Below are 19,792 nucleotides of genomic sequence, written 5' to 3' on the forward strand. Positions count from 1 at the left end.
AGCTTCTAAAAAGTCATTGTTATTTATTTTTGTATCTTTTAATAATATTTAAATATAGCTTAAATAAATATCACCCGGGCCTATTAGCTTGGGAATGAAGCGGCTAATATTCTTTATTGCCTCCGTAAACCATTTATTTATTTTAATGAGAAAAAATTATTCAACATTGCCTATACAAGCAAGATTTAGAGTTGAATAAAGAAAACATATGAAATTTTAAACAGATACTTCATAACTATATATTATTTGACAGGGAGCTTTATTTTATTCGTTGAATTTAGTCTAGTAAGAAGTCTACTTTTCAAAAATGGACCATGGCTTCTTTTCTTTTATCAATAAGTCCTGATTTTTTCTTAAATAGTTGAAAAAGAATTTTTTTTTTTTAGGTCTTCTAATACTTTTTACACTAGATGTGTATGCCTCTAGGAAATTTAGCATGTTTGTTTGTTCAAAAAGTAATATGTAGTATGTATTTGAGAAGCTACCCTGTATGAAAACTAGGAAATACATACTTATGCGTGATATGTTTATTTTTCTTATCCAAGAATGATTTCGGTAGATAATTAAGTACTTCTGATTGTTTTGGTTTTTACCTTAAAGGCTAAGCTGTATGATCGGTTTTTCTATAATTAACAAAGGAAAGGTTATTCTATCATCCGTCCATTTTAAGTTAGTGGATTCGATTATGTTGTAGGTTTGAATATATTTCACGAAAGTCGGTCTTTGGATGCCTAAAAGGTTTCTGAGGGTGTTTGTGAAAGCGGGCCTCGGTTAAGTAGTCTTTTGAAATTTCAGCGGTTCAGTTTGGGACAGTATGCCCCTCCCTTCCTCCCTTAAGTTAACCTTTCAAACTTTTATTTCCCTTAAATGCTTGAATGTCTAGTGTCGTCTTAGTTTTTATTCAACTCCTTTTCTGGGTTTTGAATTTTTTTTTTTCTCCACCCTTAACTACCCGTGACCGAATTTCGGTTAGTTTAAACTTAAGTGAATTTTTTTTTTTTATTTCTATTCGATCTTTAGAATCAGTAGTGATGCCTCAATAGATTTTTTTATTTGGCTTATTATTAAGAGAAATCCCATTATATATATATATATATTGTTTAAAAGCAAGGATAACAGCTGATTTTAAGAATGGATATAATTTGCAGTTAGTGTAAGCTGCACGTTTGAGATGGATTTTGAATCTGGGAATTCAAATGAATACTGTAATTTAAAAACCCAAAGAAAATTTTAAAAAATAGTAATCGATAACTATAACCATCGGTGCTAAGTGCATAAATGATGAAAATTCTATTGAATTAATACAGTCTGTGTTCAATTCATGCCGTTTTTCAATTTCAGGCGCTTTTTAAATATTGCTCGGTTTAACTATCTTAAAGCCTCCTCTTCCCGTTTAAGGCTAATATTTCAAAAGTGATATAGAACCGGCGCTTCCCGGGGGTCTTAGCGGGGCGGATCCGGCAGGAAAACAATGAAAATGTTTATTAACACAATTATACTTGTCCATGCCAGTTCCTAACTGTAAAATCCTACCTATATTTTGCCACTACACTTATCTTTCTTTCGTATACGTTCCGGGGGAGGGAGATGTTCCCCATCTTCATAATGGATAATCTTAAAAGTAGTTGCATAGTCTTTATTCATATAAAATACTTTTTCCCAATTTAGTCAAATTATGGGCAAGTATGTAAAATGATTTAATTAAATTTTAACTAAGTATTTTATTTAATGAAGTTATATTATGATAAAATATTTGATTTAATTTAGTTAAATTATTACAAAATATTTGATTTAATTTAGTTAAATTATGACAAAGTATTTTATTTTATTTAGTTAAATTATGACAAAGTATTTTATTTAATTTAGTTAAATTATGAAAAAGTATTTTATTTAATTCAGTTAAATTGTGACAAAGTATTTTATATAAATTAGGACTATGTAACTTCTTTCTAGATTTTTCACTACATTATTATATTTCAATCTGTAAAGGTGTGAAAGTTATAGCATACTGAGTTAAACTACATAATTTGGTGAAAACCACGATAATATATTCGACTACTAAATATATGATAATAGAAAAACGTGATTGAAATTGTGTGACTGTATTTAAATTCCCGGGCCATTCACCGTTATTGGAATATTGAAAATTACTCCGATTAATTTTTTCTGTCTTTCAAAATTAGATAGCCTACGATTTTATAAACAAAATAAATTATCTAATATCTAGATGGTAAGGGTGCGGTCAGAATAAGTCAAATAGGAATTAAACTATTTGTTGTATGCTAACTATGCAGGGCTAAAAAAGATACAAACTAAAAAAGTGTAACGAAGTAAGAAAATAAATAACATGAAATAAAAATAAACCAAGGTATGGTTAAAAATGATTTATAATAAAGTTTATATAAAAATAAACAAAGTAAACTTTCGCATATTTTAAATCAATTTTATATCGTGCCTTAGTTTACTTTTATGACACGTTATCTATTGCCATAATTTGTTACATTATTTTAGTTGTTTGAACTTTTTAGCCCTGATGAAGCCCTACAAAGTGGGCCAAAACGTTGGTTCACAATAAATAGTTTAGTTTTCGTTATTATTTGAGTTATCCTGACCGTACGGGACCATCTTCCGTTTAAATATTACTTACGGTTATACAAAGATAAAAAAAAAAAAAAAAAAAAAAAAAAAAATCAAATTAATAATCTAGGTAAGCGAATAAATGTTACACCAGTTCAATATATAAACTAAATCCTATTTTAAAAATTAAATTATTACTACTAAGCTACGTGTTAAAATCGACAATACTGAAGAAAAAAAAATCAGTGCTAAAACTTCAAAATATGAACATTATGGAGTTATACAAATAGCTACTTATCAAGTGAGATATCACTTCAACTCCATTCATGTTCATAGTAAGGAAATAAGCGCAAGCAGATGCCATGGAAATCAGAAAATAGTAAAACGCATCTGTGAGTCACAGCGTGCAGTTATCGGATCTGACACTTCGGATAGATCAGTTGTTTTTACAGTATTATAAGAAAATGAGAAACTTCCAGATCGAACGAATGAAATCGGGACAAGTCTATGTAACTGAAAATATTTGATAGGAAAGCAGGAAATTTCTAACAATTAACCTAAAATAATGTAAAACAAAAGGAGATTTGGGCATAGAAACGTTCACGAATTAAGTATGATCCGGTAAAAAAGATTTAACACTTTAAGATTTCTACACTGGTCGAGAATATATATATGATAGGTTTTTTCATTATGTAAATATCATAATGAACATACATAAGAAAGTATTATAGGGTAGCCCAACGATAAACAACAAAATAGGGTTCTTTCTCAGTACTCATTTCGTTGGTTCGTAAATAAAATCAAGAGGGTATTCTCCTAGAATATAAATTAAGCAGTAGAACAGGCACTATTGTATAAGTAGGTGTGAAAATAATGGTCTGCAGAGGAAGTATCTCAGAAGTAAGTAGCTCGTTCCAGGGAGATTTACGTCGAGGCAGCGTTTACAAAAGGAGTTTGACCTCAGTTGGTTAAGTACTTCTAATAAGAGGAATGGATGAGGAAAGGAATTCATTTAATGTTCTAGTTAAAGGGATAAATTAAATTAAACACTAACATAATAGCTAAATAATAAATACTAGCAAAAATGTATCTAATCTTTAGTCACATAAAATATTAATTATCATTAGTCGGATGTGCACTGTTAGAAGTTTAATTAAAACATCAGTTATCAAAATAAGAAAATTTGTAATTGAGAAAAATGCTATAATTTTTAAGAATAAAAATTTCATTTTTTTTTTCAGGTTGGCTTTACAGACCGCGTATATCTTTTGGCCACCCTAACCAGCCTTCTCCATGCTTGCCTGTTCTGGGCTACTGCTTCCCAGTTTGCCGCATCCTTATCGACTCTGTTTATCCAACTTGTTTTTGGCCTCCCACGTCATCTCTTGCCAATTATACTGGCATTTATTGTTGTGTAGAGGCGTCCTGATGGGTTTTTTCGAGCCACATGTCCCCCATATCTTTAACCTCATTAACCTTCATATCATGAGATATTGACAGACCCGTTCACTCCCAGATCGCTCCGTTGAAATTTCCCGATTCTGCTTTCTAGAGTACCTGTAAAAGCTCAGTTCTTGCAACCATTTATCAGAGCTTTATAATGGTGTTGCACACCCTTTTCTTCAATTTTTAAGGTTTTTTGTATTCTTTACAGAGAGAAGAATTACAAATATTACATGTATAAATTATCATTTACACATGTAATATTTAGTCTCGGGACTCTATTATAATTTTGTAATGGATTTGGATTAAGAATAACTTATCGATATCTAAAAAGTGATACCTCTAATCTAAAAAACGACTGCTTAATAGTAAGATAAAATTTTTGGTCATACATCCAGAAAATATCTTTCAAAAGCATTTAGTTGCTTGCCAAGAGGATGGCAAGTACGAAAACATTGAATGACTAGGGGCGAAAATCTGACAAGCCACAATATTTAGGATAATTTTAAAATTTTATGCAAAAGGCTCTTTTGTTTCTCTATAAATATATTTATTGTGACAGTTTTTCGAACATGATCCTAACATATTTATAAATAATATTATGGAATATGAGCAACATAAAACATTTAGTGTAGATATAATACATTTTAATTTTATTATAGTAGTATTTTTTTAAACTGCTCAACAGAAACATTTACATGTGACATCATATTCTTGATTCGAGCGATGACTCCCATCATAATTACGACAATGTTTTTTTGGCATCAGATAATGGAGAGATATGTGTACTTACTTAGACATGCTCTTGAAATAAACCATCAAACAAAAGTTGATATTGGAAAAAAAATGAGTTCTAAATTTATTTTCCGATACTACACATATCTTTTTTTTTAGATATAGGAAATAGTAATTTCATATGAGTTTAAAACAAATCATTTTCTAATAATATAATTTTACGTAATTGTTACATTTTATCAACGAACGCCATTTTGAAACGCCTTCGCTTGGAATTGCCCGGCAGTAGTTAGTTGAATATTAAGGTAGGATATTTCGTATAACTTGTTATCGAATAAAACACCAAATTTCGCCTCAGCTTTTGGACTATACTATAATGCTACCCAATAAATACAACTGAGCATGTTAAGTAATTAGCTCAATCGAAATATTTTAATAAAAATCCTAATTAGTAGAAATAAAATTTAAAGAGAAAGACTAGGAAAATATAAATCACCACTTACGTATAGAGGCAGAATAAGTTTTCAAAACATTCAACATACCTGTAAAAACAGAAGAAAATAATTAAGATAATAATAAAACAACAAAAACTATACAACATAATTAACAGGAGTTGAGAACACTCAAATAAATATATGCTAGGGGCAATACATCAAAAATACAATAATTGTATTTCCCATCTATTGTTGCACCACATTAACTTGATAATTTCCGACAATTATTCTGAGAAATTACCAAGTTTATTTCTTCAATAAAATGTGGCAATTAGTAAAATTAAGTTATAAATAATAAAATATCAATGAATCAGTGAGTGGTCTTTTATGCATTAATTACATTTTCTATTATACATTAATAATAGAAAATGGGTTTCCATATTTGTTAATACAGGTACAATTAAGATAATGTTTGTTTCGTTTATAGAGAATTTAATTATCTACGAGTGGTATAATCTTCCAGGGCTCTGTTTTATAATGAAAGGTAATAGCATTAGTTCATAAATGCAAGTATACAAACTACTAGGAACTAATAATAATACTAAAGGGGACGACTATTAATGATATTATAGGAGAGAAAAAGTATAAAAGTACAACCATTGTTAACGAAAGTGTATCAAGTAAAAATTACAAGTAAATAATTATTTTGTACTTTATTGTGGAACAGGACCCAGGAGAAGTGGAATAGGAGATGTGTGTGGAACACTTTTTCAGTTGTTTTTTTTTCCCCCTGAAAAAATATATATACTCTGTGGTATACTGATTAGTGTAGTCAAAACACTATTCCACTTGAACCAGAATTTAGTTGGGCGAGACTGGAATCACTGACTGACTCTCGAGACCCCCCATTCAGAGCAGCCTGTGTATTATTAATGACTGGATAATAGGGCTCTAGATTTGAGCGCTGTGGATGGAACCGAATGCGGTTTCGGTCGTTATCTCCTCTCAAGGGTATGTCCTCCAACTTGAGTACTCAATATTTTAACAGGGGCAGGATCCCTTCAACTTGGGAAATCCCTAACAGCCTAGACGTCTATAGAACTGTGTGCTTGTTAAATCTATCACTCATTAACAATGCATAAATGTGGGCTTCGACTCGAATTTTCAAATACTACTCCCTATTAATTAACAATTCACAAAAAATCATAGCTGTAACATTTTGGAGACTGAAGATTCAAAGCATATCAAAGTTGAAAGGTTGAATAATTCCACACGCACTATATATTGAAAAGAATATTTAAAAAAACAAAACAAGGGAACGTCTAAGGGAAGAAAAGTTTTAATATCGTAATACATGGAAGCGACGGAAGCAGTATGGCGCTTGTTTACTAACTCAAAGGTTGTAAGTTCGAGCCCAGCCATACCCGGGATTTTTTCAAGCATAAAATTATACTAAACTCGTGCTTTTGTGAGGCCCGTTAGCCAATGGGTGGCACTCACAAAAAATAGGCGTGGGAGTGACGAACCCACCCTATAAAAAAACCACTTCAAGAAACGCGCGATGTATTTCCTAAATACCTTGGACCTTCACAGTCTGTCGCGCCAATAATAATATATTACACACAAAATACATTCTTTTTTTGGGGGGGTGGGGGCAAGAAAGGACGATAGCTTTGATCGAGATAATCCATATAAAAGAAAACAAATAGTACTAAATATAAACTTTTTCTTAAGGAACTTTCGACATTTCTCAGTCATTAATTAATTGAAATATGAATAAAATATCAGTGAATAAAACGCAATAAAAGACATTCAAAATGTCCAGCTTCGGGAGAATAATCTAAAAGTATATTAAATATGACTTAAACCGACGCAAAATGAAATAAATGGCAAATTCATAACAATAAAAGTTCTTTAAAAGTGCTTTGAATAAAAACTTCATGAGTAACGGAAAAACTAAAACCAGAAATGAAATCAAATGGTATGATAAAATACTTTTAATACCACCTTACAGTTGTAAAACATCGTTTAAAAAGTTATAAAATTATTCTTAATTCATTCAAATAATTGTTTATATTTTTTACTAAGCAATATTAATTATTACTAATAAATTATTATATTTATATTGCATTATGCTTAAAATTAATTATTAATTATTTCTGAAATTCACAGGAAAGGATTAATTAAATGTAGGATTACTGCTATATGTTCTTCTAGCGCTCACCTCATAGTAATTCCTTCAAATTCCATGATGGAATTTAACATGGAGCCCTTACATGAAGTAGTCGACATATTCCTAGACATACTAAATCCATCATTGGATACCCCAGGTGGGGGATAAGAACTACAATGGACGTAGCAGGACAATCCTCAACTGTCAGCCGCAGGTTCAACACCACTCTCAATCGGCCATCAATGTCACCCCTGTTGTTCCACATGCTCTTTTTATACTGTTCCCCTTCCTACTCAACCAGCGTTATAGAAAATAATTTAAAACTAAATTTTATATAGACACACATAAGCAATGTTTATGCCATGATTTTATCAAAAATGATATATTTTCGAATTACCATCAAACAAAATTTTTTTTATAAGTCCATAGTTCTAAGTAACCAATGACTTTAAAACTACCTAATGGTTAAAAAATTGACAAACAATTCAATCTCCTTTCGGTAGTTGTCAAAATATATTTTCGAATTAAAGAATTTATTTTGTGCCACTATGGATGATGGAATAGATCAATATGGGAGCGCTCATTTACTATCCCTAAAGGATTTTGAAGGAAATGGATAAACGAATACCTGAATCTTCAATCAGTACTAACAAATAGGAATCATCACTCATGGTGATATGTAAAATTAAAATTAGCTTCTATATAATTTCTGTAATTTTAACAACAGCCTTGCAACGCTGAACGACAGCAAAATAAATCTATTGTCCACCCCTCAAAATAAAATAAAATATTTATAAAAATTAATAACGAATTACCATAATATCACACTGAGCTATTCAGTATATTCCTTGGTACACAGACAATCTTTCCCTAACTATCGACCACGTCACTATCAGCCGACCTGTAAGAACTTTTTCAGTCTCGGGCAAGCTGCCAGAAGAAGCACCACCAGTTCCACCCCAGCCAGACAATTAAAACCAAATATTTTCTTCTCTCCTTTTAGCTACTGAAGAGAGTAGCGAATAATTATATTCAGTCCATCCGGATATTAAAATTAAAAGTCTTTGATACTACGAGATTTCCGTGCAATAAAAAAAGAAAAGAAAATATACAGTTTTCAACATCTCGGATATTGAGTTTCATATTCTTAAGCAAACATATAAGAAGGAAATATCAAGCTCGACTAGAGGAAATTGCCTGTAATTTGAGAATCACATTTTATTTATTTTTTATTTTTACTATTTGACATGAAAGTCAATTTCAATTGGTTATAATTAAATATCGACATCTTAGAAATAATTTTGGAGAATATATTCTAGATCGGACTTTTAATAACATAAAAGGGGGAAATGGTAGTAATTATTATTCTAGATATGTAATAAAGATAATTAATTATTTATTAAGTAAATCAAACAATAGGTTAGTGTATATTGTAGTGATTTTGTGTGGATAATTTTAAAATAAGAAGAATTAGATATTTATGATTTTAAATATATAAAAAAATTTTTAAAAATAGGTTTTTAACTTATAATTAATGAATTGATCTGGGCAGAATAGCCTGCAAAAGAAATTCATAATTTAATGTGAGGAAGAATTTATAATTGAAGATGTTCTTGAGGATGGCTAAAATGGCCGAAACGTTGGACTGGTGAAATAAGAAGTGTTGAGACAAAAAAGATACAAGTTTTGATTTATTTAATAAATAATTACCTTGTCTCAAAAAATTGAAATAATATAATTAATTATATTCATTATTTAAATATTTAAATGTAGGTATTATATTAAGTCTTTAACGAATAGAACCATTTTTACATTTGTTTACCAATGAGTAGAAATAAGTTTTCTCTTAATTTATCTTCAAAAAATTAATTTAATTACTCACAAACCTATTTTTTTAAAAAAATATTTGAGAATGAAAAAACAATGTTTCATTAGAATCTTTGCCCATTCAATTAAGTCGCCCTTGGCATGATTTGAGGACGCCTGGTGTGACGTATTAAATTTAAAAGGCAAATAAATAAAAAATTCTATGGCCTCAGGTGAGATCTGGAATTTTCATAATGATTGAACAATAATAAATATAAATTATATTATTGAATAATAAATAAAAATGAATATTATAATTATACGGTAACCATAACTAACAGCTGTTACGTTTTGATTATACCTCATAAATGATGAATTCCATCAAGTGTCAATAATGGACATTTTGGGTGAAGTCGCTTTTAGTAGTTCGACTAATTAGAATGTAACTAGCTCCCCTTGGATGTGGTGAACCTTGGAAATGCAACTACCAACTTCAAAAGTCCAATAACATAATTATAAACCTTCCTTTGAGAAAGCAATCTACATTATTCTATGGAAGAACCATTTTCATTCACTTTAAAATTTAAAGAGCGTAGGTACTCTTCAATGACTTTAAATTTCTAGACACTAATAACTCAGAATCCTTATTTTCAGACATAATACCTAAAAAAAAAATTTTAATTATGTATTGATTAGATTAACAAAGATGATGACAGTCAAGATTAACAAAACAAATAGTAAACATTTCACTCTCCCCCCTCTATAAATCATTTTCGTAAAGGTATAATAAATAGAAAAATAAATATTAAAATAAAATTATAGAAAATATATCCAAAGTATCTATACTTCTTTCACCCATTTACATTTAATATTCAATTTTTCTTTAATATCACAGTTAATTTACCTTTTTATCTGTGAATTAAATTCTTCACAGGGTTAGGTATACAAGGTCAATGAAGGCGTATGATCCTAATTGTTGAATACAAGGATACCTGAGTTCTTTTTAAGTTAGAACGGGTCTGAAGAAGATGAACTCTCGCCGATCTATTCAACAGAGCATTTGAGCAGGTAATAAGAACAGTATAACATAAAAGGTGGGAGGCACACTGCAATGACACATCAAATATCCTAGCTCCCGCAAATCATATAACCCTCCTCTGAAGCAATAAGAAATTTGCCGAATCGGCTTACAAGTAAATAAAAATAAGACAAAATACAGGATTTTAAGCTTAAATAGAAAATCCATCATCAAATAACATCAACAACAGGGTCTACCCTGACGACTTATCATTCCCGATGATAGACAGACAGAAAAATCTCGCCTCTACAATAACCTTAGTAAATGATTAACTTACAGAGATAGACTAACATACAACAAGCGCAATCAAAGCTTTCATCTCTCCTTCAAGCTTAGGGTGCACAGTGCTAAGTTAGTTCTTATATGTAGCTGCGAGACCTTGTAACTCGAAAAAAATCTTTCGACAAGGTTAAATTTACAAAAAATCGAAGGACAAGGGGTAAAGGTTTCATCCCACATTGTGAGTCTTCTACAGTGGTACAAAAAACGATATACGATAAATGTGAAAACCATCATCCAGAATAATGGTTGGCAAGAAAGCAAGTAGGAGGCCAAAACCAGATGGATATCTAAAATCAACTAACATGCTTCAGAGCTGAAAGCAGCAAATTGTGAAGCATAGCCCCAAGATAGGCATAGGTGGAGAATGCTGCTTCAAGAGTCTTAAGATTTACAAGGTCTGGAGAGCCAACTGGAAGGAAAACAAAATAAGATATTTCTTTTTATATGGGTAACACTACGTTTGTTAAATATCTTTTGCAATTATTGTGTTAATCTAGACCACTGCTTTGATCACCTCCCAGAATTTTTAATTAAAAAGAATATACTAAATTAATGAATATTTATTTTTTTTTAATCCAAGGTATTATTAATGTCTTCCATTACGTAGCAGAATATTTTTTTTTTATAAATATTACTTCTCATTTGAGCAAACTCCTGCACAAATAATTGGCTTCCATCTTCTCGCAACGTTGCGTTCATAATAAGTAATGCTATTGAATGGAAAATATATGTGTGTATAAATAATAGATAATGATGTACTGGAAACATTAAAGTCCGATTGTCCAACATTTGCAGTACTGTAATTGGAACAATTACTTTTAATGGGTCCGAACCATTACACTAGTAGGTTTTAGACTGAAATAGTTTAAATTATAATCGGGTCCCCGGTACTTGAAAGAGGGAAAATCTAACTAAAATAAATTTCGCTATAATAACATATTTGTTTAATCTGAAGAAAAAAAAATTACTTTTGTTGAAATCAAAATAATAATACGGTAGTTCATTGTGATAAATAACCATAATAAAAACAATTATTATTATAATTTTATTTTTTCATAATGTAAAACTAACTGGGAAAATCACTAATAAAATTTAAATTAATACAATATATAGCGTTTTTTTTTGTATGTTATAAGAAAAAAACCTTATTAAAATATTTAAACTTTTATTTGATTAACCATAAAAAATATAGCTATACAAACTCTCTAGTTTCATCAGCTTATATAACTTCAAAACTGCCAGCTTTATGATCAATTATTTATATTGAGTCAAATAGTACTATTTAACGCATTTTTTTCCTAGGGAGAAGCTATAATTCATCACAATGTCGTAAATCTTTATTTTTAACTATAATAGATCTTTCAGGCTTTTATTTAATAGTTAGTGAAGTAATTTTATTAAAGTTATTAGGATAAATTGTAGCTCCTTAACCGTTCACTCCAATAAAATACTGATGTTTGAAAAGAGCAAGGAATAAAAATTGGTCACAGTTTATAAATTATTTATCAAAATCAAACCTGTATGTGGTTTATAGAATTATCTTCCAATTTTTATCCTATTAAAGTTCGATATAATTTATTTATGTTTAAATATGTACAATATAATGATTTTACCACATTAATAAAGTACGCCAAACACATTCTAATTTTTTTTTATTAGTGAAATAATTAATTAATTTAAATATCTAATTCTCAATTAGCAGGGTCTCCGTCAAAAGATCCGCGCTAAGATTAGTTACGCCGCAATGGTCCCACTCCTTCTTATAATTATATATAGTAGGTCTTAAAAACGAAGCTCAGGTTCAAATCTGTGCTGTAAAAAGAAAAATATATTTACTTTGCAAGGACTCTGAGATTCAAGAGACCCTTATGGTGCATACTCAGCTTAAAGAAATGAAACTTTCCCTAACTGATTAAATTATTTTTTTATACAATCATCAGTCGAGAATTAGTAATTTTTTTTTATAGTAATTGTTGTCAAAAAAATGCATATTGCAATAAACAGGAGCTTTAATAAAAAAATAATGTAATAAAAAATCGATTTAGCTAACTTAATAAATATATTTTTACCTTGAGGGAATTTGTTAGTACTACATTTAAAATCATCAAGATTTTATATCACGAAAATTTCCTGGTTAATGAAGAGATGAAAAAGTTTATTTTGAAATTTGTTGAAATTACCATTGTGAGGGTATCAAATCAAGGGAAAATACTACGCACTAAAATTTTATGAGATCACAAATTAACTCAGCAGCGGAATTATCAACATGCAATGAACTTATAAATAATAAAATTTCAAATATCACGTTCGATTCGCTAAGAGGTTCATAAGTATCCCTTGATACAAACCTTCTAATTTTGAAAAAGTTGTCCTAGAAAAACTTGGGCAGTCATAGAATAAAAGTTTCACATTTTTATTTATTTTTTATTATACAACACATAAGTTTTAAGCATCAATTTTTATCACTTTTGATTTTATTAAAATTATGATTGAGTAACAAAAATAAGTTTATTGTAAAAAAATATAATTTAATATTAACTAAGCAAAATGAAACTATATTTTTATATGAAATGATTTTGAGAACACTACGTGCATGTAAATAGTTGAATTATTTATAACTAATAGAAATAGATTTATTACTGTATTAGAGTTAGTTATTAGTATAAGTAAAACAGTAAATAGTCACACTTAAAAAAAAAAGAAGTTCCCATAATTTCCAGGCTAAAAATAAAACAAATAAGGTCATATAACGTGTATGGATACAAAAGCTAGATATATTATATTGATAAAAACAATTTTAGAAAACATCTCTACCGACCTCTAATGCAGTAACAGTGAGTTCTGTGTGCGAGATTTGTGTCTTTGCAGATAGGACGAGATGGTAAGGAAGAACGTGCTTCGGTTCCTTATTGGCTGATATCACAGGCCAAAGCTCGTCTGAGTGACTTGGTTATTTGACCACGTTTTGTCAAAATCAGGAAAATATTCTAGCAGTTTCCGTTTCTCCTCGACAATAAAGAATAGAAGAACTACATTCACCCTTAACCCATCCCCTAGTAAAACTAACATGAAGAAGGATGAAACATGTTTTCAGATAGAAAAATGTATGTACTGATTACCAATAAGCAAGTATATAAAAATATTATATATATTTTGTACTTATGCAAACACCGAGCGCAATAAATCGAAAACTATTTTTACAGATATAATAATAATAGTAATCTTTAAGTTTTAGAGCCTTAGAGTAGAATACAAAATAAAAATAAAATTATAAAACATCATAAAAATAATGAATTTGAAAAAATAAAAAGGAACAACAATAATCAAGAGAATACATTAAAAAAAAAAATTAGAACAAATAAAAGAAAACCATATATCATATCATAAAACATAAGGTCACTAACTTCTAATAACAAATAAAAAGAAAAAAAAATACAATTAAACTAAAAATAATAAATGAGAAGGAACAATCTGCTAATATGCATATTTAGAATTGCAAACGAAACACTGAAACATCAAATACAGAACATATATAAACCAACGGTATATTGTTTTATTATCAAAATTTTTTTATCATCAATAAAAAAATAAAATAAAATAAAAAACCTCCATTAATTTACACATTTTATCTTACCATACACATGTACCCCTTCTTTTGAGGAAACTTCGTTCTCATTAACTGCTTTATTGAATACAACTTTGTATATACATACGCTACATACATCTACATAATATGCATAAACTTAAAAACGAAAAATAAAACTGTTTATAAAATCTTAATATCAATTTTAATTTATTTAAAAAAATATCAACTACCCATTGGATGAATACCAAAAAATAAAAACTTAGAGCTAATTTTATTTAATACTTTTACAATCCTATTTAATTGTACAAACTTATACTTTAAAAATGCACTCAATACTGCCAGGTTTATTAAGAACGCATAATCTACAAAAAAAAGCGTTCCTGATTTTCAATTAATTCAGGAATTCGTCTTCCTCTATTTTATTTATTCTCTACTTTCTTATCACGTTGACGTTTCTGGCTTTATTTTACCCCATCTTCTGAGTTGTACTGCCATTGAATTATCTGTAATTTACAGGTACTTACATACCTTACATTACTTTGTAAGCTACATAAGTACCTACAGTCGTTTTTATGAAGATATTATGTATCTCATATATTTTTTAACATTCTATTCTTGGTCCAGGCAAACAATTGACAGAGTTCTGAAGATTAGATGGCATAGACCCCGAAACGTTAACACTGTAAACGTACAGTGGAAAGATAAAAAGGAAAATAGAGCATATGGAAAATTTAAAAAAAAAAAAGTGAAGATTTCAAAATATCTTTTTCATTATTTCACCTTCGTTATTTGGGGAAAATAAACAATTGTACAGGTACCAACGCTTTAGCGCACTTGCTCAGCCTCCACTGGCTCACTTCCAGTGATGTGGCGTGGGGGATAGGGTGGGCTCAGTGATCCTCAGGTCGATTGTGTAAATATTGTATATAATATTGTAAATGTGACTAGAGATTATATTATTTTATTTATTTATTTTTTCATGCATATAGTTTGACTATGTTCATTTTCTCTATCCTTTGTTTGTATATATTTTATGGGATTTTATTTATTTTTGTGTACTTTTTTTTTATTTATTTATTTTTATTCTTATTTTATTTTAGTATGAATGTTATCATTCATAACTATTACCTATTGTCCACAACTATGTGGCAAATTGTAATTTCTATCAATAAATAAAAAGTATCATATATAAAAAATTTAAAAAACCGGTACCAACCTTTACAATATTTCTGAGCACACCTCTCTTCCCTAAACTATGTTAGCGACTGGAAAGTTTTACGAAAAATAGATGAATCACTTACATAAAATGAGGATAAAGAATCCATTAAATAAATTCCATGAAAAATATCAAAATAAAGTAATATAATAAATAACTACTAACAACTTATTATTTCGTAGAACGGTTTTAGCATCATTAAGGAATATTATTAAAATACGAATATCTATATTAAATTCAACAGAATATTACTTAGAGTTCAAGAATTGGGGAAAAAATATAATAAAAATTCTAGCATTAGCAGGAACGAAAAACATTTTTATTCTTTTAGGAGAAACTGACGAAATACACAAAACGTTTAAGGTGATAAGTCTGTATAACAGTATGGATTGCTTACCATTTCTATTCGATACATAACTATCGATTAATCCAGGAGAATATATTTGCGCAAGTCGGTGAAAGTAATGGATATAAAATTAATACTAGGTATATTTTTACATTTTTTTATACTATTCTTCAGCTTTAGGTCTGTATATATTAGGATATGTAATAAGCGGTTTATTTACATTATGTAAAATGCAAATTATAAACACTTCCTTCTTGGAAGAACCGAAAAAAAATCTTTAAAAAAAAGAACCGAGGTTTAAAATCTAACTTTTCATACACTTTTTGATAAGGGTGATAGGGTTGTCAAGCTATACCTCCTGATAAATAAATGAATAACCAGACATACAGCAAATACTTCAGTTCACACTTAGTGGGCTTGTAAGTTCTCTTAAAACAAGTTGTTGTAAAGTGCAACTTATTACAAGTATTTTTACTTAAAATAAAATGAGTATTCACATTTTTAATAATAATTTTTAATAAACAGGATTCAATAGCACGTACGTACTAAATAATAAATTTTGGTGACTAATACACTTTTTCTCCAGCTCTCTCGCTTATCTAGCAATTAAGCAGTCGTGGCCCAACCTAAAAATGGAGAAAATTCTGGTTTCTTTTCTATTTCTCAATTTCCAGTGAGCCTGACCACATAGGCCGGCCGAAGCCGAGGAGTTGTAGGATAGAGGTGCGCAGGAGCGCAGGTTGGGAGCCCCGGACTTGTGCTCAGTCTTGACGCGATCTTCCACCACTCGGTAGGCTCCGGGAGGTCCCTGGAGTGAGGCGTACGTCAAACCGGCGACTGGAAAAAAAATAAAAAACTCCAGAAGTATCAAGGTCGACAGTTCGAGATAGGAAAGCTTGGACCATGAGAAGGGTCCAGGGATGAACCTTCCAATTGGGCAGTTCTGAAGACATCGCCACAGAAGAGTACGTGATGGCAGCAGGTTCGTAGCCACAACTGCCCCTACGCTAACCCCCACCCACTTCAGCCTGCCCCCACCACTCCTTTACTACCAACTTTAGTATAGAAAATTAGAAATAAAAATATTAAAAGAAAGAAAATTAATTTTTAAAAAATGATATAAGTTTATTCATTTTTTATGAAAAAAATAACCCATTGAAATTTCTATCATGTTAAAAAATTTGTAGGAAATGCAGAAAATATAATTGTCATGATGTGAATAAAATTTAATCTAACAAACTTTTTGAATAAAATACAATCTTACAATTAACAGTTCAATAATTGATTATTAATTTGGAGAGGGTTAGTTGGTAATTAAATATTATAAATACAGAAAGGCAGTGGCAATAGAACGAAATTCTCCTCCCACATGTCATTTCTAAACAAAAAAAATCTTACCGATATACCACGAAATATTTGAACAAAAAATCATAAACTGTGCAAAAATTCTTTTGGATACGAAACTGAAACGTGGGGTAACGATATGAGCTACTTTGAAACTTTATTAGGTACAATATAAAAGTAAGTTGCTGTACGGTTAGTAATTAAGTTGACATTCCATGTTAAGTTTCCTTTACAGCTTAATAAAAGTCCTTCGGCCGTTTGAATGGTGACACTCATCTCACGTCTCAAGTGATCCCAATAGTTTAACGGTTAATCGCAAATTGAAGGATCAATGACCCAGTTTATACATTAAATAAAGGAAAAATAATCGCACAAACGCACACATCTTACTTAACTACAGGAATAAACTTGAAAAAACTAGTTACCGAAAGTGTAATTTACATAAAAAAGAAGACTAGATTATGTAACCAACCTATATATTATATTATACACAAAATATATCCAGATACATTAAATTAAAAAAGATTCATTTCCTTAAGTGGTTTTTTTAAGTTTAAGTGGTTACACTCGTCTTAATCGAGCCTAGTACTTTAACGGTTTAACAACTTAAATCATAAATTGACAGGATAAATTATACATTTTAGCAACTAAGGATACTTATAATAAACGATCAATAACCAAACACACATTTAACTGAATAAAAACAGTCACAGAAAGCAACTCTACATATTATTCTAAATTTTAAAAAATACACCCGAAACTGTATACCTGTAATCTATACTACATTATACACAAAATATATCTAGACGCAATAATTTAAAAAAATATATTTTATCGGATCTTTTTTTAATAATAATCAAACCTTGTACCTGATATGTATAAATGTAAAAATATGTAAAAATAAACTCCAACAAAGGTATTAAAATGTACAATAATAATATTAAATATTAAAATGTATCAGCGAGTTTCATGGCATAGAATAAAGTGTTTTATTTTTGTTTTCTTCTTCGAATTTCATTAAACTTTTGCAAGCTGTATTTTATAGTTTCTCTCATATTTTAATTAAATCAAAAACAAAAATTGAAGGAAAATGAAGTAGATTTAAAAAATGCCGGTAATATAATTTAAAAACATCGTTTTTTTTCAAAAGTTATAGTGTTAGTTTTATAGTTATTTTTTATTATTTATTTTATTGTTTTTGTCATTTAAAGTTAATTCCGTCGGTATAACCTCGATAACCTAACACATTGATATGTTATAAACTGGCACAAACAAATAAAAGGAAAAAACAATGATTAAATAAGTAATTTATAAAGGTTTTTTTTTTAATCATGAAAATTAAAGTGTTGTCAAATAAACTCTGGTTGCACTGAGAGAAACAAATTGTAATCGTTAGCAACAATACTAAAGAGTATGGTGCGTTGGAGGAGAGTTTGCCGCTGAATTCTCAGTTTACACCTCCTGGCATTTACGAAGGAATTTTTAACACGTCTGTTGATTTACAAACAAACACTTGCGAACAACAAGTGTATAACGAGCAATTTAATTAAAAAGGTGTTTTTACTTTTTTTTTTATTTGTTTTTTTTTTTTTTGCAAATTTTAATTCTACAACCTAAACATATTCAGTTTAATTCAAAATTTAAATTTTAACGTGTCTAATAGGTAGAGCTACTTCAATATTTCTAATAAAAAAAATACCTTTTCTACATCAAATATCCCCATAATAATTTTTCAAAAATTGATTTCTTAAAAAATCTTCATATTACATTTATATTTTAAAATTTAAATTTTAACTTGTCATATATCTGTTACTATTCAACTTTAAACAAAAAAAATTAAATTATCAACATAAAATCTTCCCTTAATAATTCTTTAATAATCATTTAAGAGATATCGACTTCTGATCGCAAACTCCTTGTATTATATTTATATTTATTATATTATACTTGTACTTTGATTTTCATGATCCATTTTAAAGTTATTCATTGCCCAATATTTATTAGTATGCTCTTGATTTACCTAACAATACTAGGATAAATGAGATGTGTAATAAAATTTTGTAAGATTTTAATTAAGTAACTCAGTTCTTTAAGTCTAAAGCTACATATAGCTATTTTCCTTAAATATTGGTACATCAGATAAAAAAAAAATTTTAATGTTGTTTTTGACGTAGTACTCCACACATTGTACTATGGACTGTGGTTACTTTGTGACACCACTAGAAGCTTTGGCACAGTCTATAGGGGAACACCAATAGAGAAAGTAATTCTAGACAGTATCCTTGGTATACGTTGAATTCAAAATAAAAAAAAATTAACCTATAAATCAATGATTTTAGGTGAAATCAAATAAGTATAAACACAAGCTCTTTTCGACTTATTTTTGTTACTGCCTTACATTTTCTAACACTCCTGGAGATCTAACATATTTTTCGTTAATACATTAAACAATCTTTTAAAAGCCAGTTAAGATCACCACAGAAGTCAATAATGAAGTGTATATAAAGAATGAAAATTATGCAACAAAAAAAATTTAAATGTCATTTTCGAAAAAAAAATTAACAATCCGACAATGTTTTGCAAAAAAGGTTTTAAGAATATTATACTGGTTTACATACTTGAATGATATTATTTTTTTATGATTAATAGTTGACCGTGTGTGATGGTAGAGAGAAGTTACAAAAATGTAAGTAAGACAAAACTATTTTTTTGTCACCGAAGTTTCCCTCTACTTTGAAGAGCTTCAACATTTTACTTCTGCATACTAATATC

General features: G+C 29.2%; 2 protein-coding genes across 2 annotated transcripts in view; one reads left to right on the forward strand and one right to left on the reverse strand.

Moving 5' to 3' along the window:
- The window catches only part of LOC106681324 (midasin), a 416,397-nt gene that overhangs the window by 205,181 nt on the left and 191,424 nt on the right, over nucleotides 1-19,792 (reverse strand). The window lies entirely within an intron of this gene.
- The window catches only part of LOC106681326 (uncharacterized), a 152,185-nt gene continuing 148,885 nt past the window's right edge, over nucleotides 16,493-19,792 (forward strand). The window contains exon 1 of the mRNA XM_014421579.2: nucleotides 16,493-16,658. Within this exon, the coding sequence (XP_014277065.1) occupies nucleotides 16,649-16,658 (10 nt within the window). The 5' untranslated portion in view covers nucleotides 16,493-16,648. The remainder of the gene's footprint in view (nucleotides 16,659-19,792) is intronic.

This window comes from Halyomorpha halys, unplaced genomic scaffold, assembly GCF_000696795.3.
Source record: "Halyomorpha halys isolate HHAL.00 unplaced genomic scaffold, Hhal_1.1 Scaffold327.1, whole genome shotgun sequence".
NCBI classification, from domain to species: domain Eukaryota; kingdom Metazoa; phylum Arthropoda; class Insecta; order Hemiptera; family Pentatomidae; genus Halyomorpha; species Halyomorpha halys.